Below are 18,423 nucleotides of genomic sequence, written 5' to 3' on the forward strand. Positions count from 1 at the left end.
AACACACAAAACCAAGCTGCCTTTTTTGACGAGCAAAGACTGCAGTTGTGTTCAAATTAAGAAATGCACTCAGTCTTAATCTAAGTTCTCTTGAATCCTCTGCAGCTAGAGTGCAGCTTGCAGGGTCATTGGGATTCTAGTTTTCTGACATCTATGCCATGTAATTTCCTCTCGCCCTGTTTCTTGTGTCACCAAATATATTAAAACTGCTTTGAATTTGATTGGCAGCTGTAAGAAGCACATAAGTACTACTACTAAAAAAAATGTTAAACATACTTTACATATGTGAGAACCCATAAAGGAGGCTGCTGGGGCTCTCAGACCTTTGAAATACTGACTTGTGAGAGTAGGGTGGGCTGGGGCAGCAATTTCTGGGCAAAAATATTAGCCCTGGGTAGGTAGGCTGTGCTCCCTGCATGCGTCTGAGGGCGACTTTTCACTTGTGACTGGAATGTACCTTGCAATCTTTCCTGCATAGCATTAGTATTTCAGCTGCCCTATCTGTCCGTAGAAAAACTAACATCTCTGACTAAACATGAATACTAATTAAAAGAAATCTGTCGTTGCAGAAGGTTGCCATTTCTGACCTTTTCCCCTGGCTTTTAGGTTAATTTGTGGGATCAATGTAGAGATAAAAATTCTGCCAATTCCTTAAAGTGATATTAAGCCCAAAGCAAGCATTTATTATATTGCAGCTTAGTAATTCTTAGATGTGATGGATGAATGTATTTATTTTTTAGGCTTGCTTTATTCAATTATCATCTGGTGATCCAGCCTGTAAGTCTTTTTTTTAAATCCTTTTTAAAGAACAAGCTCTCTAGCAAAATATATCAGTTACAGAGATGAGACAAACCATTTAACACTAGCAGGGGTGCTTACAATGATCACCTTTTTCTAATTCTTGTAAAACCTTTATCCCAAAAGCAAAACAGCTTTTTTTATAACTGCTGTAATATTGGGGGTTGTTTTTAGCTTAAGGGTAGAGCTTCCAGTGAGCTGAATCCACGCCAGTGGTGCCGTTTAAGGGCTTGTTGGCCCACGTTTATTCAAGGAAAAAGAAAACAAGTCCAATAACAGAAGAGTTGCCCACACAGGGGTTTCAGCTTTCCACAGCAACAATGTAAGTTACAAATTAAAAATACCGAGCCAACTGGCTCTCTTTAGCAGCACTGCTGCTCAGGGTTTATGCTTCAGCCCTCTTGGCTGTATAACAGAGCCCCTGTACAAACACTGCACCTCTTTTCTGGCCTTTTGTGCTGCTCAGCCCACAAGCTTGGACCCTCTGTCTAATTATACCATGCAGATGTATATGCCTCTCCCTTGCATGCCTGGACTCCTCGGGAGGATGGAGCCCAGAACCATGGTCCCGACTCTATCAGGCCCACACACACCTGAACAATCAGTGTGCTGGTGAGTCTCAAAACCCGGACCCAGGAATGGAGATTTCATCCCACCCAGATCTCTAAGAAATCCCCCGGCTTCAGGTCCCAAAGTGGACTTTACTAAATAATGAGGAAACTGAATAGCCAGTTTCCTCCAAAATATGCAAATACACTGGAGCCCCTCAACTTGCCTGGTTGAGAGTTCTGCATTCATACACTGGTGGGGTACCACACTCCCACACTGCTTATAAAGTATTAGGTGGAGTTTTGCTTCAATTTGTTAGTTTATTTAAACCTGGTAGTACAGCTAACACTCCCCTCACCTCGACTGACAATACTGCTGGTGTCCTGTGCTCTTACATTTCGAATGGGAGCACTCTAATGCAGAAGGTATGTTACTGGCTAGATCACAAGGTGAAAACAGAGGGGGAAAAGCCTTGAAAAGAAAACTGATGCAGCCACCACATCTAATGATTGGTAAGCTGCAATATATTAGACTTATGGTTTGGGGTTTAATATCGCACTAACTCTCATTTACTGACTTCTTTCTGGGTCTATGATTCAAAAATATTAAAGCCAGGCACAAACGGGCAACTAGAATTTTCATATAGAGGTTGGCAATAATAACTCCCATATTTCTGTAATGCACTATCATATTGGAGGGTTATGGGAAGGGTCTATAACCCCATGAAAGCCCCAACCCAAACCAACCTGGAGATCACTAATTAATAGAAATCTGTTATGACCGAATTGTCGCTGTACTACTTACAGTGAGCCCACAGGCGAGCAGGTGATACGGGATCCCCCAGGGCGTGGAATCTAATAGCCAACCGCTGTTCCGCCAGGGACCCCCTCACGAGGGTTTGGGCTTAGTTGCGTGCTGACCCCAGGTCACGACCCCCGGGTTCACCCTGCTCGCTAGCGAAGTACCAGAAGACACTGTCGGACAAGGATGGATGGATGAAGCAAAGGAGAGCTGGATAGTGAGCCAAGGTCAGGGCGAGCTGCAGACAACGTAATCAGAACAAGCCGGATTGGTATACAAGAGATCAGTTCACAAGAGGTCAGGTAAAACGGGTTACACAAAGGGAGCTCAGAAACAAATGTTGTTCAAGCAATCAGTAGCTGGTTTGAAAGGGATTTAAATAGAGAAGCACATGAGGGGTTGGACAGAAAGTAGCAGGAAGGAAACATATATTTGGCAACAGGTGATGGGCGGCGACACCTATAGCTGCAGAGTGCACAGAGCTGAACACCAGCTAGTGGAACAACAGATGCCAGCCGACCTACAGCAGTAAAGGTGAAACACAGATCAGCTCCGCAGCTGATCTCTGAGGCCGCGTACACACGGGCGGACTGTTCGCCCAACAGTCCGCTGAACAGTGTTTCAGCGGACAGTCCGCTCGTGTGTGGGCTTCAGCGGACTGTTTCAGCGGACAGTCTGACGAACAAAGTTTTTCGGAATTTCCGTAAGACAGTCCGCTGAAACTTGGTTTCAGCGGACAGTCCGCTCGTGTGTAGGCTTGTTCGACAAACTAAGTTTCGCGCATGCTCAGAAAGGATTTACACGGCGAAGGTTGCATTGCAGTGTATTGGACGTCTAATTTCTCGTCCCGTCGTACGTGCCGTTCACGTCATCGCGCACGCTTTCAGCGGACTATTCGTTCATCGTGTGTGGTCAAGTCCATTCATGCAAATTTTGAGCGGACTGTTTGTCGGATTGTTTGACGAACTAAGTTGGGCGAACAGTCCGCCCGTGTGTACGCGGCCTGACACAAATAGATTGTCAGTTTGATAGCCTGTCTCCTCCAATGCTAACACCAAGCTTCCCATTACTCTTCTGCCTTGGGTGACATGTACCCTCATTACCAGTTATGGTAGAGCATCCCAGGCACTATTATATGGGGATATGGGAAGGATCTTTTACTCCATGTAAGACTCTACCTGAACCAACCTGGAGCTTGCAGAGATGGTTAAATAGGGCTCATAAACAGGAAGTCAAAATGAAGTGGTTATTGTATGTCATTTTCTGAAGCACAGCTATTTGATTTAAATATTTTTAATGGAAATTGATCTTTTTAAAGGAATAAAACTAAAAATTGCATATGCCTTTATTTCTCATTTTGGTGCTTGTGTTGCCCTCTTCTAGAGACCTGTGGAAACACCATCTGCGGCTTTGGTGCCAAGTGTATAAACAACCAGTGTGTGTGCCAGCCTTGTGAGCGCCAACCCTACCTACCAGTGTGCGGTAGCGATGGAGTCACTTATGACAACCAGTGTGAGCTGCAAGCTGCATCCTGCAAGCAGAAGAAGAAAATAGAAGTCGCTCGGGCAGGATCCTGTGAAGACGGTAATCCAATTTCCCAGTCTATTTTTTCCTGTTGTTATTTCCTATTAAAAAGGGAAGGAGCAGACATACAATTCAGATCAGGTCAGATTTTGGTCACACTATTATCTGCATCAGAGGATCATGTAGATACAGGTAAGGAAGACATTAAATTGTTTTTCTAGCAATTGGATTGTTTTTAATTTTCACCACTGTGGGCTTTGGAACTTGTCATTAAAACATTCCATTCCTGTAGATTACGATTGTTTCAGCGTTACCAGTTAAAACATAGACACAAGTCCGAATAAAAGAAGCTAACAAAATATAACTTATTGTTTTTTTAACAGAAAATATACTTGCATCTATAGACAGACTTCTAGAAGGGAAGACACCTGTTTGTAACAACAAGTTTCAGGTTCAGTGTATATTGTGGACAGGGCAATACTAATTATTGTGGATTGTATAGTCTAATTTGGTGAATACACCCAAATGTCATGGTTGTGAATTGGCACACGTGACGTGATCTGACACCTCTGAACCCGGAGTTTGAAGCCCAACTGAAATTCCATACTTTTTTTTAATCTCTTCATAGTTTAGTATCCCTGTATGTTGATTTATAAATGATGTTTTGCAAGGAAATACCTTACAATACTGGTTAACAGCCCTTGCACTGCAGTGGTCTATGCTGGCAGAGCTGAGGAGTGGCAACACCTCCGAGCAAAGGTGTCCTCATACAGACTTGTCTAGCAGAGCTGGGAAATGTGCATGTCTGACCAGCTCTGTTACTTTACCAAGTAACCTGGGTCTAAATCTGGCCTTACACTGGTAGACTGAGTGAAAAAACAGATTCATCCTGCTGTGCCTATTGTATTTTGACAGCCAGGTTGTCAAAATGCCCAAACATATGCTGCATCTGATTGGGTGCCAACACTTTATGGTTGACAGTTTTGCATCTGACTCCTTCTATTTTTGGAGAGCTGTCAAGACCCCCAGTGGAGCAAATTTCACATGATTCTTCAGGAACCGCTCAAAATTCATACTGGGTATGGCCAGCTTTATTGTGATAAGATATGTCGTCATCAAACCCCCAAGTTTGTCATCATTTGCAAAACTTCTTTTATTGTGTGAACCCATAGATCTGCAATGTTTTGGGACCACGCAGGAACTCCAAACTAGGCATTTGATAGCTATAGTGCAAACGTTTAAATAAGTTATCCCCCAACAGAAAGTTGCGCAAGCGATTGACAAACGGGGTGGACCCCTTAAAGCACAGCTCCGCCCACCCGATGACATCACATCTAGTCTGTGTGGTGTGTGGCGTACGGCTGAAGACCTCACCAGCTATTACATCTAACTAGTGGGTCTAATGCCATTGCTACTGAAGCTTACCAATATCTAGTGCTTGCCGCTATGGGGCCTCTGTTTTTTTTACTACAGTATTCATCTATCACCTCAAGCAGGACACAGGCAACTTATATGTGAGGGATGTTATGCTTGTGAATACATGTATGTGGTCTTTTAACTCCTGCGTCCTTGTTTTATCTTTTTCATATTTAATTTTCATACATATAAACTGCAAAATATCTTTATTCATCAGCAGTATATAGCAGTCTTGTGACTTCTATCAGTGTCTGGCTGAGCACTGGTTAAAGCTTGTAGGAGGAGTTTTCATTCTGGTTAGATTGTCCTATGAGGCACCTTTCAGGGGGGAGCAGATACCTGTCTAATAAAAGTATTTTCTTCCACTTCCGGCAAAAGGTCACCGAATCAACAGCAATCTACGCCATATCCGGCCCTTCCTCCGTCTCCCCCACTGTCTTCTGGGAGACACACAGGTCCCAGAAGACAGCAGGAACCAGTCAGAACATGCAGCATGACTAACACATGCACAGTAGGGATCCAGCTGTGAAGCTGCCATGCTTCACTTCCTGATTCCCTTACTAAGACCCCTTTCACACCAGGGCGTTTTGCAGGTGCTATAGCATTAGAAATAGCGCCTGCAATCTGCCCTAAAAAAGCTGCACCATTGTCTGTAGTGGGAAAGCCCGAGGGCTTTCACACTACAGCAGTGCACTGGCAGGACGTCAGGGAAAAGTCCTGCCAGCAGCTTCTTTGGAGCGGTGAAGGAGCGGTGTGTTTACCGCTCCTCCACCGCTGCTCCCCATTAAAATCAATGGGGCAGAGCTGTAATACCGCCGGCAAAATGCCGATATTGAGGTGTATTGCTGGTGGTTTTAACCCTTTCTCGGCCGCTAGGGGGGTAAAAGCGCCCGCTAGCGGCCGAAATGTGCCGCAAATCTGGCAGTAAAACGCAGTTAAAAATTGCATCGTTTTACCGCCGACGCTATGGGCGGTGGGGTGTGAAAGGGGTCTAAGGATGCCAGTGCCTCCACCCGTAGCTGAGGGATGGGTCCGCTTCAGGTGAGGGCATCGCGGGCACCCTGGGCAGTATTTGTAGCTGCTTACTTTGATTTTTTTTTTTTTTTTGCCCGCGAAACTCCGCTTTAAGTTGAGTAGTAAGTTCTACTTCCATAAATGTTATAAAGTGATTTGTATAGTCTAATCATTTGGTTTTGCACGAATTTATGGGACGTGATCAATGCCTGCAGCTGTCCATACAGTATCATTTTTCTGAGTGGTAGCTCGCAAGATTTTGCACATCTACTTCCAATACCCATGTGATTAGTTCCAGTATTGCAGTAAGAACATTGGATTCCCCTGGCATACCTGTAGATGTAGATAAAAAATTAAACTCATAGCGCAGGTCACTGCTGTAATTTGACCTTACACTCCCTGTAGACTTCTGGGAAATAACGTTGCCAATTATGAAGCCGAGGGATGCGAATTTTGAGTAATGATGTCCGTAAAGTAACTATTGTTGCCACGGTTGCAACATAGAAAAAAATGTTGTTTTCTGGCAGTTCTTTTTTTAAAGGACAACATATTACATATTCTAGTCCTGGAAAAGTTGCACAATACAGCATCTGGCAAGGACTGTTGTGGGATCCCAAAGTAACCATCAGTTTGAATTTCCATACTTGAATATGACAAACGACACTGACAATGCATTTTTCTGTGATTACAAGATACGAGACTCCGTGAATTCAAACAGCGCCACGTTTCAGTGAAGTGTTTTAGTAAATAATATTGTGGAAAACAATGTATAAAATGATTTCACAGCTGGAACACTTTGAAACTCGGCTGTCTGGCAGTTGAGTATTCTCTCACAAAGGGATGAGGTAGGAAAAGTGCCCAAGAAAGATGCCCAAAACAACCAATATGCTTCCATCTGTCATTTTTTGCAGTTTATAGTTGAATTGAAACAAGAATTCTGATTAGTTGTTAAGAGTAAACAGTCTTTCTTATCAGCAATCAATAAATCAGCCCTAAAATGACAATGGCATCTATACATTGCTGCACTGTAGCGGTAGAAGAGGCAGAGAAAACATAACCAGCATTCATAGATTATCTAATATGTATTTTTATTATAAAGTTTTAATAAATAACACTGTGTACAAGAAAAAAAAAACCTGGGCCAATTTACAAATGGTGGCGAGTGTTTTTCTGTTTCGCTGCAAAATGTTACCCCTTTTTTACGTCGGTTTAGGAATAATCAACTTGTAAATGTGTGATGCCAAAGTGCAACGTTAAAAAAAAAAAAAAAAACATGAAATTATACCGTACTCTTATTGATGAAAAGTATTTAAAAATTGTCCAAATTGGATTTCCAAAGTTTGACAAGAAAGTGCGGAAAAATGATTCAACAGCTTCATAAGTAGGCAGTAAAGTGGCCATTATTAAATACATGCCCTAGTTTTGCAATGAAGTCCTATCTAAAAATGTTGTATCGGGGGGGCGGGGTCAGTTCCCCTGTCAGAACACAATAGCTCAGTGGGGAGATCACTGTACTAACATCACATAGTACAGCGGGCTCCTCCTCTTTTTTTTTTTTTTTTTCATTCAGCCAAAAAAACTTATAGTGCATACCAGGCATAGCACTCCTGAGTGTGGGTGTATGTCAAACTCAGCCCTGCTTCCAAAGTATGGGGAGCAATTGTGAACAGACAAGGTTCTTCACCTGTCAAGCAGTTGTTTCCATGATACTGTACATCTTGGGCATCGCCATGTCAATGTACCCTCACAAACCTGAAATGATTGCTCAGTCCAGCTGCTGGTATCGTTTGTATCCTACTGTCCAAAAAATGTCCTCCTCTAATCCATTACTGTGCTCTCCCACAGATCATCTGTTCCATCATACTACCTGTTAGTAACAGACATAGAAATCTGATATAAATTAGCGTCTTTTGGGACGTAGTAATTAGACGTACAGTTTGCCAGGTATTGGTGGTGCAGAAAGCCGTTTAGCAATTCAGTCAGCAAAGACTCCACTTTGTGTTTGCTCTCTAAAACTGCAATGTCTGTAATGCCAGAAAATCTCTGTGGCTGATGACCTTCATTAAATTAATTACAAGCATTTTAAACTGATTTCACCAGCAGACATAAATGCTCAGTACAAATTGCTTGTACTTCTGGGATTTATCTTGGTGTTTTCATTAGCTTCAGGTTGATATTTCTGGGAGCTGTGATGTCACAAAGCAGACATTTTCAAGGTAATGTAAGTTTATCTCAAGCAGCAAACTGATTTAATTCAAAGAGCCCAGTGCAGTATTCCCAGAATCGTCTTTTATTTGCTGCCCTGTTCTAATGAAAGGTGACATATGATTGGCTGCGATACTGCATTCTGAATTTTATAACAATGGTTATATTCCAACAGTGGATGATGGCCATGGGTGTCACTTTTAGATTGTAGAATGGATGATGACCATGGGTGTCACTTTTATATTGTAGAATGGATGATAGCCGTGGGTGTCACTTTTAGATTGTAGAATGGATGATGGCCATGGGTGTCACTTTTAGATTGTAGAATGGATGATGGCCATGGGTGTCACTTTTAGATTGTAGCACGGATGATGACCATGGGTTTCACTTTTTAGATTGTAGCACAGATGATGGCCATGGGTGTCACTTTTAGATTGTAGAATGGATAATGGCCATGGGTGTCACTTTTAGATTGTAGTACGGATGATGGCCATGGGTGTCACTTTTTAGATTGTAGCACGGATGATGACCATGGGTGTCACTTTTAGATTGTAGCACGGATGATGGCCATGGGTGTCACTTTTTAGATTGTAGCACGGATGATGGCCATGGGTGTCAATTTTAGATTGTAGCATGGATGATGGCCATGGGTGTCAATTTTAGATTGTAGAATGGATGATGGCCATGGGTGTCAATTTTATATTGTAGCACGGATGATGGCCATGGGTGTCACTTTTTAGATTGTAGCACGGATGATGACCATGGGTGTCACTTTTAGATTGTAGCACGGATGATGGCCATGGGTGTCACTTTTAAATTGTAGAACGGATGATGGCCATGGGTGTCAATTTTATATTGTAGCACGGATGATGGCCATGGGTGTCACTTTTTAGATTGTAGCACGGATGATGACCATGGGTGTCACTTTTAGATTGTAGCACGGATGATGACCATGAGTTTCACTTTTTAGATTGTAGCACAGATGATGGCCATGGGTGTCAATTTTAGATTGTAGCATGGATGATGGCCATGGGTGTCAATTTTAGATTGTAGAATGGATGATGGCCATGGGTGTCAATTTTATATTGTAGCACGGATGATGGCCATGGGTGTCACTTTTTAGATTGTAGCACGGATGATGACCATGGGTTTCACTTTTTAGATTGTAGCACAGATGATGGCCATGGGTGTCAATTTTAGATTGTAGCATGGATGATGGCCATGGCTGTCACTTTTAAATTGTAGAATGGATGATGCCCATGGGTGCCAATTTTTAGATTGTAGCACGGATGATGACCATGGGTGTCACTTTTAGATTGTAGCACAGATGAGGGCCATGGGTGTCAATTTTAGATTGTAAAATGGATGATGGCCATGGGTGTCACTTTTAGATTGTAGAATGGATGATGACCATGGGTGTCACTTTTAGATTGTAGAATGGATGATTATGGATGTCACTTTTTAGATTGTAGAATGGATGATGGCCATGGGTGTCACTTTTAGATTGTAGCATGGATGATGGCCATGGGTGTCACTTTTAGATTGTAGAATGAATTATGGCCATGGGTGTCACTTTTAGATTGTAGAATGGATGATGACCATGGGTGTCACTTTTAGATTGTAGCACGGATGATGGCCATGGGTGTCACTTTTAGATTGTAGCACATATGATGGCCATGGGTGTCACTTTTAAATTGTAGAACGGATGATGGCCATGGGTGTCACTTTTTAGATTGTAGCACGGATGATGACCATGGGTTTCACTTTTTAGATTGTAGCACAGATGATGGCCATGGGTGTCAATTTTAGATTGTAGCATGGATGATGGCCATGGGTGTCACTTTTAAATTGTAGAATGGATGATGCCCATGGGTGCCAATTTTTAGATTGTAGCACGGATAATGGCCATGGGTGTCACTTTTAGATTGTAGCACAGATGAGGGCCATGGGTGTCAATTTTAGATTGTAGAATGGATGATGGCCATGGGTGTCAATTTTAGATTGTAGAATGGATGATGGCCATGGGTGTCACTTTTAGATTGTAGAATGGATGATTGCGGATGTCACTTTTTAGATTTTAGAATGGATTATGGCCATGGGTGTCACTTTTAGATTGTAGCACGGATGATGGCCATGGGTGTCACTTTTAGATTGTAGAATGGATGATTATGGATGTCACTTTTTAGATTGTAGAATGGATGATGGCCATGGGTGTCACTTTTAGATTGTAGCACGGATGATGGCCATGGGTGTCACTTTTAGATTGTAGCACGGATGATGGCCATGGGTGTCACTTTTAGATTGTAGAATAGATGATGGCCATGGGTGTCACTTTTAGATTGTAGAATGGATGATGGCCATGGATTTCAACAGTATTCCAACAGCCTCACTTTAAATGACAAAACTTACAAATTACAAACATATATCTATCATATTCAGCACTCATCGGAAATGTCAGAACTGCGTCTCTAAAAGTCTTGTGTTACAGCCTTCTGATTATTAGCTCTCAGTTAATTGCCAGTCGCAGTAGCAACGGTCCCATGCTTGTTTTCCTCCTTTTAAGCTTTGGTTATTCACAAGCTCCACACCAGCACACATAGACGGCGTTAAAGCTTAAATTGACCTGGGCTTTCTACTTCTCATCGCCTCAAATCCTCCACCATCCTATTGAGCAGGAGCTTGGTACATAGTCATGGCATTCAAAGCAGAAATAAAACCTGCTCTCTGCTCAACACACTAGAAGCGTTCCTGTGGGAGACAAGAAGGAGGTGAAAAGTCCTAGGTGAAATGAAGCTGCCATCCGTCTGTCTGTACAGGTGTTGAGTTGAAAGTAGCCAAAGAGCTTGGATGAAAATCAGCACAGGGCAGTTGCTGTTACTAATGGTGGTTACCTGGAAAACTGATGACTGGGGGGGCTGTAACACAAACATTTATAGATCTTCAAAAATGCACATCCTTTTCAGCGAGTGCTGAATCTGATGAGTATATGTTATGTAATGGAAATCACAGCTGTTGGAATAATTTTACCGCTATTTGGTAACTTGGGAGTGGGCGGATGAGCTGTGGCTGGACGTCAGTATATAGAGACACATTGTTGATATTTGTGAACTATTCTGCACTTTATCACTGCATCTTGCAAAGCCCTTTTAAATATGGTATGGTTAGTCTATCCTAGCATCTGTTGTCCTTTTATTTGTCCGTCTGTATCTCAATCTGACCATCTGTTCGCCTATTTCCATCTGCCTGTCTAAGTTACGTAAACCTATTATTTTCAAAAATATTATTAAAAGAAAGCATGTTCCAGGAGAAATATGTAGCCTGCTATTATCTTCTTCCGTCTGAAAGCACTGATTGACTGTCCAGCACTGGCGTCAGTCAATTCTAAAACACAGACCTAGAACAAATATGCATCAAGCAAAGTCAGAGTGAAGTCAGAACAGCTTTTCACTGGGTCCATAGCTTAGAAGGTATTGAATCTATTTGATCAACATGGCATCCAGACAGCTAACATTTGTTTGCAGTCTACATGTTTCCTTAGTTCAGGATTTCTTTGGCATTAAAAAAAAAAATCTCTCTCTTTCTCTATCTTCCTCTCTCTAATACTTCAGTTCAGTGTGTAAATACAAGCTTCAGCTACTGAATTATGTAGACAAACAGGCACACAGAAAAACATGATGAGAGGAGCCTAAATCTTTACCTGATGGCAAAATAATGGAAATATGAAATGTGTTCCGTATTTATCTGACTGCAAAATGAAGAAAACTTTTTTCTTATTATTATTGTAATGATAATATTTTTGGGGCACTCTAATTAAAAAAATATATACTAGTGTAAATTTTATCTACTGAAAAATACACAATAATCCAAAAATACAAAACATATATGTGAAAACAATAATCAAAAGTTTCCCACTCGTGATCCAGTGACCATAAGCAATTCCTTCAAAAATTACTTATAATTTTACAATCACACAAAGTCCCATAAATGTGCCAATACAGCTTCTTCGATAAGTGATCCCAAATCCACCAATACAAGAGATCTTGCAGAATGTGATAAGGATGGTTCCAAAAAAATTGCATATACCTCCACCAGAAAACTCAATACAACGACACCCAATCATGAAATGAAGATACAATTTGCTTACCAGATTCGTTTGACCACTTTAATTAAAAAGTAAGTCAAACAACGCCTGTACAGGTAAGTGCCTGTTCACATGAATGCTGACATGGGTACATAGGACAACATATCCCCCTTCAGAGTCTCAAGCGGTATATAGGAGCGAGCAAAAGACATCCATACCGTAATATTGTTTTTATTTAAAAAAAGGGTATAAAAAACATAGCCAAATGGCTCCTTACATGGGAGGCTGCTCGCCTTCAAAAAGGGATTCAATAGGTAAAGTGTTCCCACTCCGTACCGTCGCTATGGCATGCGTTCCAAGCTATTATTGTAGCCTCACACATAAAGAAAATATGTAGAACACATTATACATTTCTTTTAAATATTCACTCGTAGGTCTAATTTTTAGGAGACAATTCTGGAACAATAATATAGTAGTAATATAAAATATATTATAGTATTTTGAAAAGTCCTTGTATATTCAAAAATAAAGTTTCCTATAGACTTTTATACCATATCAACCCAATAAAAATATGAAGGCGCAAGCTGCGAAAATCCTATAAAAATAGCATACTCGGTAATAGTAAAGTAACTCCTGCAGTAATAACTTGGTATATGCACTCAGTAAAAAAAAAAACTCAGTAAAATGAAAATACTATACTTTTCATTTAGTCTTCCTTGCTGGATCTTGAGTTTTTTTCTGTGCAATGGCCGATGTATGCTGTATATTTTGGCTACAGCAGTAACTTTCACATCCTACTGAGGTCAGTTGTCATTAGCTCTCATTGTAACACAATTTAGGCAAGTTAATGTGGACCTGTTTATTGGCATCTTTTCATTTGGAACCCAACTGAACTTTCAGCTGTGCTTGGTGTAAGCCATCCCTGTGTATCTTTCCTTAGAAATCTCTTTCATATAAGCTGCTTTTTACTCTGACAGTCTCTCTCTGCCTCCTTGACATGATTAGATGCTCAGGGATCCGAATTAAAACATTAGGATTTGTCAGCTAATATCATAATTTGTTTTCATTGGGAAGCTGTGCAGGTGCACTGATAATTTGGGATTTACACCAACACTTGCTTTTATTTCTGGTTTGCTGACACATCAGTACTACTCAATTGTGCTCAGCTGCTTTGCGAAGGAAACCTTATATAATGTTCAAAATTGCTCACATGTAAGTAATTAAACCAAAATAAGTGTTAAATATTTATAGCATCAGTTTTATTTCATCATCCTCATGCTTCATGCAATCCTGTAGTTTGTTGTAGTAAATAAAGCAAAGGTAACTGACGTGAAGCCTGTTAAAAAGTAATGTAATGTTATTCCTCAATAATAACTTCGAGAAAGCCTCCCATGCACAATTATCATCTCCAATGGGAAGGTAAACTGGGGATGCTATTAGATCCAGGGACTGGCAGATCGTGACCTTGACACTATTTAAGGCAGGGGGTCTCAAACTGGCGGCCCTCCAGCTGTTGCTAAACTACAAGTCCCATGAGGCATTGCAAGGCTGACAGTTACAAGCATGACTCCCACAGGCAGAGGCATGATGGGACTTGTAGTTTTGCAACAGCTGGAGGGCCTCCAGTTTGAGACCCCTGATATAAGGGTTCCAAAAATGTACTTATCTTGGGAAATGCCTTCAAGATGGTACTGTACACACCGGCTAGGCTTTCATGTTTTATCCCTGCCTATGGGGCCGAGTTGTTTCCGAGGATGCTCACAGGTGGAAACGATGACACATATCTTATGGTCTTGCCCGATGGGGTGCAGACTTTGGATCTGGGCTTATGGGCTACTCCTGCACCTTGCTTCATACCGGCCTCAAGAGGAATCTGTACAAAGCCCTTATCTGTAAACTGGTTAAAGAATTACTTTGACCAAAACGACAATTGGCATTACATCTTCTTACTGCAAATAAATTGACCATAGAAAGGGCTGGAAAACCCCAATTCTTAGCTTCAAAGCTTTTAAAAACCACATAAATGGCACTATAGTCAATGAAAAATTACCAGCCATATTGTCAGACACCCATGAGAAATTGTTCCCGGTGTGGCAACCCTGGATTGCCCACGCTCAGCCACCTCGGTCTGACAATACTCTTTTGTCGCTCTAACAGCCCTGCATTGCAATCCCTGGGTCTCCTCCTCTTTTTCTTTCTTTTCTTTCTCTCTTCTTTTTTCTAGCTCTTGCTCTTCTTTTTGCTTGCTCTGTTTTCTTACTTTTTAAACAGTTATTAAAATTGCCCGGCCTGACCTAGACTGTTACGTTGTGTACAATCCTCGCTTCTGACACTGAAACAAGCCTTAAACATTGCACTTCAGAGTCTATACATATGTATCATTTGATATACTGTGTGATATTGATGTTGCTAAATTCTATACGTTAACCTAAATCTTCTATTTTTTATACTGTATGGTTCTGTACACTGGTTATGTGTGCTTTTCACGCTCATACCTATTGGTTGTTGAATGTAACTGTGCACTTGATGGCTCTGTCTGCTTGACTGACCAATAATAACATCTTTTGTAAAAGAAAAAAGTAATGTAGTCAATGGGGAAAAAGTGTGTTTGGTAAGGAAGGAAGAATTGTACAGATAGGGGGGGGGGGGGGGGGGGAAGCCTTTTGTCTTGCCATTTATATACTACTTTGGCTTGCATTGGTAATCTGTTAATGCTACTTTTTTAGGTGTCTGCTGCATTTTGCCAATCAACTCAAAGAGATTAAAAAAAAAATGCAGCTCGACCTACTAAAAGTTCATATACACATGGGCAAAAAAAGATTGAAACAGACCTATCCTCTGAGATATGTTTCTTGTTTAATGCGTGCGTTATACGCAATAGGGCTGATTTGCTATAGGAAAATAGGCTGTAATCTTTGCAAAGGAATTTTCCCTTAGCTTTGTGAATGTGGTGAAAATCATAAGATAGAATTCCCTTGCAAAATGAACTATTTGCTATTTCTATTTACTTTTAATAAATCAACCCCAATGTGTAATGCCCTGTACACGCAATAGGATTTTCCAATGGAAAATGTGTGATAGGACCTTGTTGTCAGAAATTCCGACTGTGTGTAGGCTCCATCACACATTTTCTATAGGAATTTCCGTCACACAAAATTTGAGAGCTGGTTCTCAAATTTTCAGACGACAAAATCCGGTGTCGGAAATTCCATTCGTGTGTATACAATTCCGAAGCAAAAAATGGCATGCATGCTCAGAATCAAGCAGAAGAGCAGCACTGGCTATTGAACTTCCCTTTTTCTCGGCTCATCGTATGTTGTACGTCACCGCGTTTTTGACGTTTGGAATTTCCAACCAACTTTGTGTGACCGTGTGTATGCAAGACAAGTTTGAGCCAACATCCGTTGGAAAAAATCCCATGGATTTTGTTGTCAGAAAATCCTATCATGTGTATAGGGCATTAGAGTAATTTACTTGCAGGTATTTATTACTGAGATTACTGCAACAATGACTTTCATTGTCCTTTCTAACCCATAAAGTTTCTGCCATTTTTGCTTAGGCATCTTCCAGGGTCCTGCCAACCCAGAAATGTAATCACATAAATTCTGGTGCCTGTACAGTAATCTTTATGTTCTTTGATGTGTGTACACATCTCAAACAGATCAGCCTTCTGCTGCTGACTCAACATGGGAACTGCCAAAATGTTAGTGTTACAACAGTCCCAGTGAGTGATCACTGAATTCCTCCTGCCTGCAATGGACTGATAACATAATTCTCCAAAAATATTCCTTTCAGGTCTGGGCACACCACTTCACTGGAGCTCAAGGACTGCTTTTTAATAAGATTCAGTTTTATTGAGCAGTTATGTTATTGCTGCATGTTGTGACATGCAAAATTTAAAAGCTACTATAGGTCTATTTTAAAACAGCTGCTGTTAACATATGGGCTAATGTGTTTGTAAAACTCAGACATTTAATCTGAACAAAGCACATATTTCTCCAAAGAACCAAGTGTAATTTCTCTCTGCTGTCTAGTTCCTCTGTTATCAACATGAGTCAATTCTGACAAGTTTATCTGACAAGAGCCAAAAACAGAGGAGGGAGCTCCAGCACACTGAATGTGATTGACAGCCTCAGCTCTGTTCCTGTGTGCTGTTTGAAGGGGGTGTGTCCCTTCCCTCCAATCAGCTCTCAGAGCTCTTGTACAGTATGTAACTGCAGCTCCCTGACCCTATTTTACAAGTCTGTAAAAAATCCTTTCAACCTCAGAGATTTACAAGCTTGTACAGGACAAATGGCTGCAAAAAAAACATTTACAACATGTGTAGGATTTGTTTCGCCTCTGTGTATCACCTGAGTCCAGTCACTTCACTGGGAATAAGCAAGGTTTTACAACCACTTTAAGGTGAGAATCATATGTATTAAGTAGGGCTGTTACTGATTAAAATTTTTGTGTTCGATTAATCGATTTTTTTAATCGATTAATCGACTAATTTTGATTAATTATAACACACATACAGATCCAATTACTAGATGATCTCCTTGCATTGCAGCTCTGCATTAATCAGTGGTAAATGTGGTATACACTATATACAATCACCCGACACTAGTTAGTTTCCACAATCCATGACTTAACTTCACAGTTCACACAAATACGTTTTAAATTCAAAGTGTAGCACTGACATAAGTATTTTTTTTTCCACAGTAGTGTGACAATCCCTCCCCCTCTGGTCTAAGTAATCACTCTCACCTTATGGCATGGACCCCTGTGCAAACAGGTGGCCATGCAAGCGGGTATCAAAAGGGTGAACACGGATCATAAACTTCTCTGACGTCTCCTTAGATCTCAGCAAGGACGCCAGGTCATGGGTAGAAAGAAAAGATCTAAGTGCTCACCGCTTAAGTATAAGATTTCATTTTTGTGTTCAAACACAAACTACTCACATAAAGATGGTAAAAACGCAGCAAAGTAAAGCCGACAATCATATTAGTTCCGTAGGGCAGCAGCGGGTGACATCATGCGAAGCTCCTCCCCCGTACGCGTTACATTCAATCAGGACTTCAACGTCACCGGGCTCCTCCCCCCTTCCCTTTGTTGGCAAACTGAGGCACTTGGGGAAGGGGGGAGGAGTACGGTGACGTTGATGTCCATGACATCACAGGATGTCTGATGGAACTCCCTGAAGACCCGGAAGCCGGTGGGGAGGTGAGTAATTTGATCGATCAGAAAAATTAACAATTAATCGAGAAATGAATCTTTAATTTACACAGCCCTAGTATTAAGGCAAGAGTTATTCCTCAAAGAGGTTTTATATTTATGAAGAGAATGAAAACCAATATACTGGCAAAGATGATCCATTAAGGACCCCCTCTGATCAACCAGTGCTGCCAAGCAGCTCCATCAATGGGCAGCGATGCTCAGTTTTCGGCAGACATAACAGTCCACCTTTTAGAAACTCATTGGCTTTCAACTTGATCCCATTCAAACTGGCCGGCCTTATAAACCTTTTGAAATAATGGGTTACCGAGGGAGGAAAGTCAAGCAGTGGTATGGTAGAGATACCCAACTAATTAGGGTTCAGTCTGTATAGGCTATTCATATTATCTCTGAAAGTGGACAGCCTTTTCAATCAGTATATCTTTGCAGCTGTTGCTAGGCATAGTCATTGCACCTGTTCTCAGGAACGAGGGCCTTTCTTTTCTTTTCTTTTTTTTTTATTCCTAAGTGTAATAATAAATGGAAAAGGTGATTGGTTGCTATAGCCAGCATGAACAACTCTTGATGTTCATGGTAGCTCCCTGAACAGGATTGCATAACATTATGGCCATTATAACTGTCTTTGGGGGGATGCTGCAAGCTTATAAAAGTTAATATGATATCATTGTGTTTACTATGACAATGCCCTTCTGTTCTCACTACTGTGGAAAGTGTTGATTACCTCTGCTTCTATTAAACTTTAAGGCAAAAAGCCTAACTCCACGTTTAATGTCCTTTTCGATAGTTTGTTTGACCCAACCGGCCCAATCAAATGGAAT

The 18,423-nt window shown here is 41.2% G+C and overlaps 1 protein-coding gene across 8 annotated transcripts in view; it reads left to right on the top strand.

Annotated features, from left to right (window-relative positions):
• AGRN (agrin) overlaps window positions 1-18,423 on the top strand; it is a 713,847-nt gene that overhangs the window by 539,742 nt on the left and 155,682 nt on the right. For all 8 annotated transcript variants that reach the window (XM_077458091.1, XM_077458095.1, XM_077458096.1 and 5 more), the window contains one exon: window positions 3,532-3,732. In XM_077458091.1, the coding sequence (XP_077314217.1) occupies window positions 3,532-3,732 (201 nt within the window). The remainder of the gene's footprint in view (window positions 1-3,531; window positions 3,733-18,423) is intronic.

The sequence above is a fragment of the Lithobates pipiens genome, unplaced genomic scaffold, assembly GCF_037356315.1.
Source record: "Lithobates pipiens isolate NorthernLeopardFrog02 unplaced genomic scaffold, aLitPip1_a1.2 Scaffold_27, whole genome shotgun sequence".
NCBI classification, from domain to species: domain Eukaryota; kingdom Metazoa; phylum Chordata; class Amphibia; order Anura; family Ranidae; genus Lithobates; species Lithobates pipiens.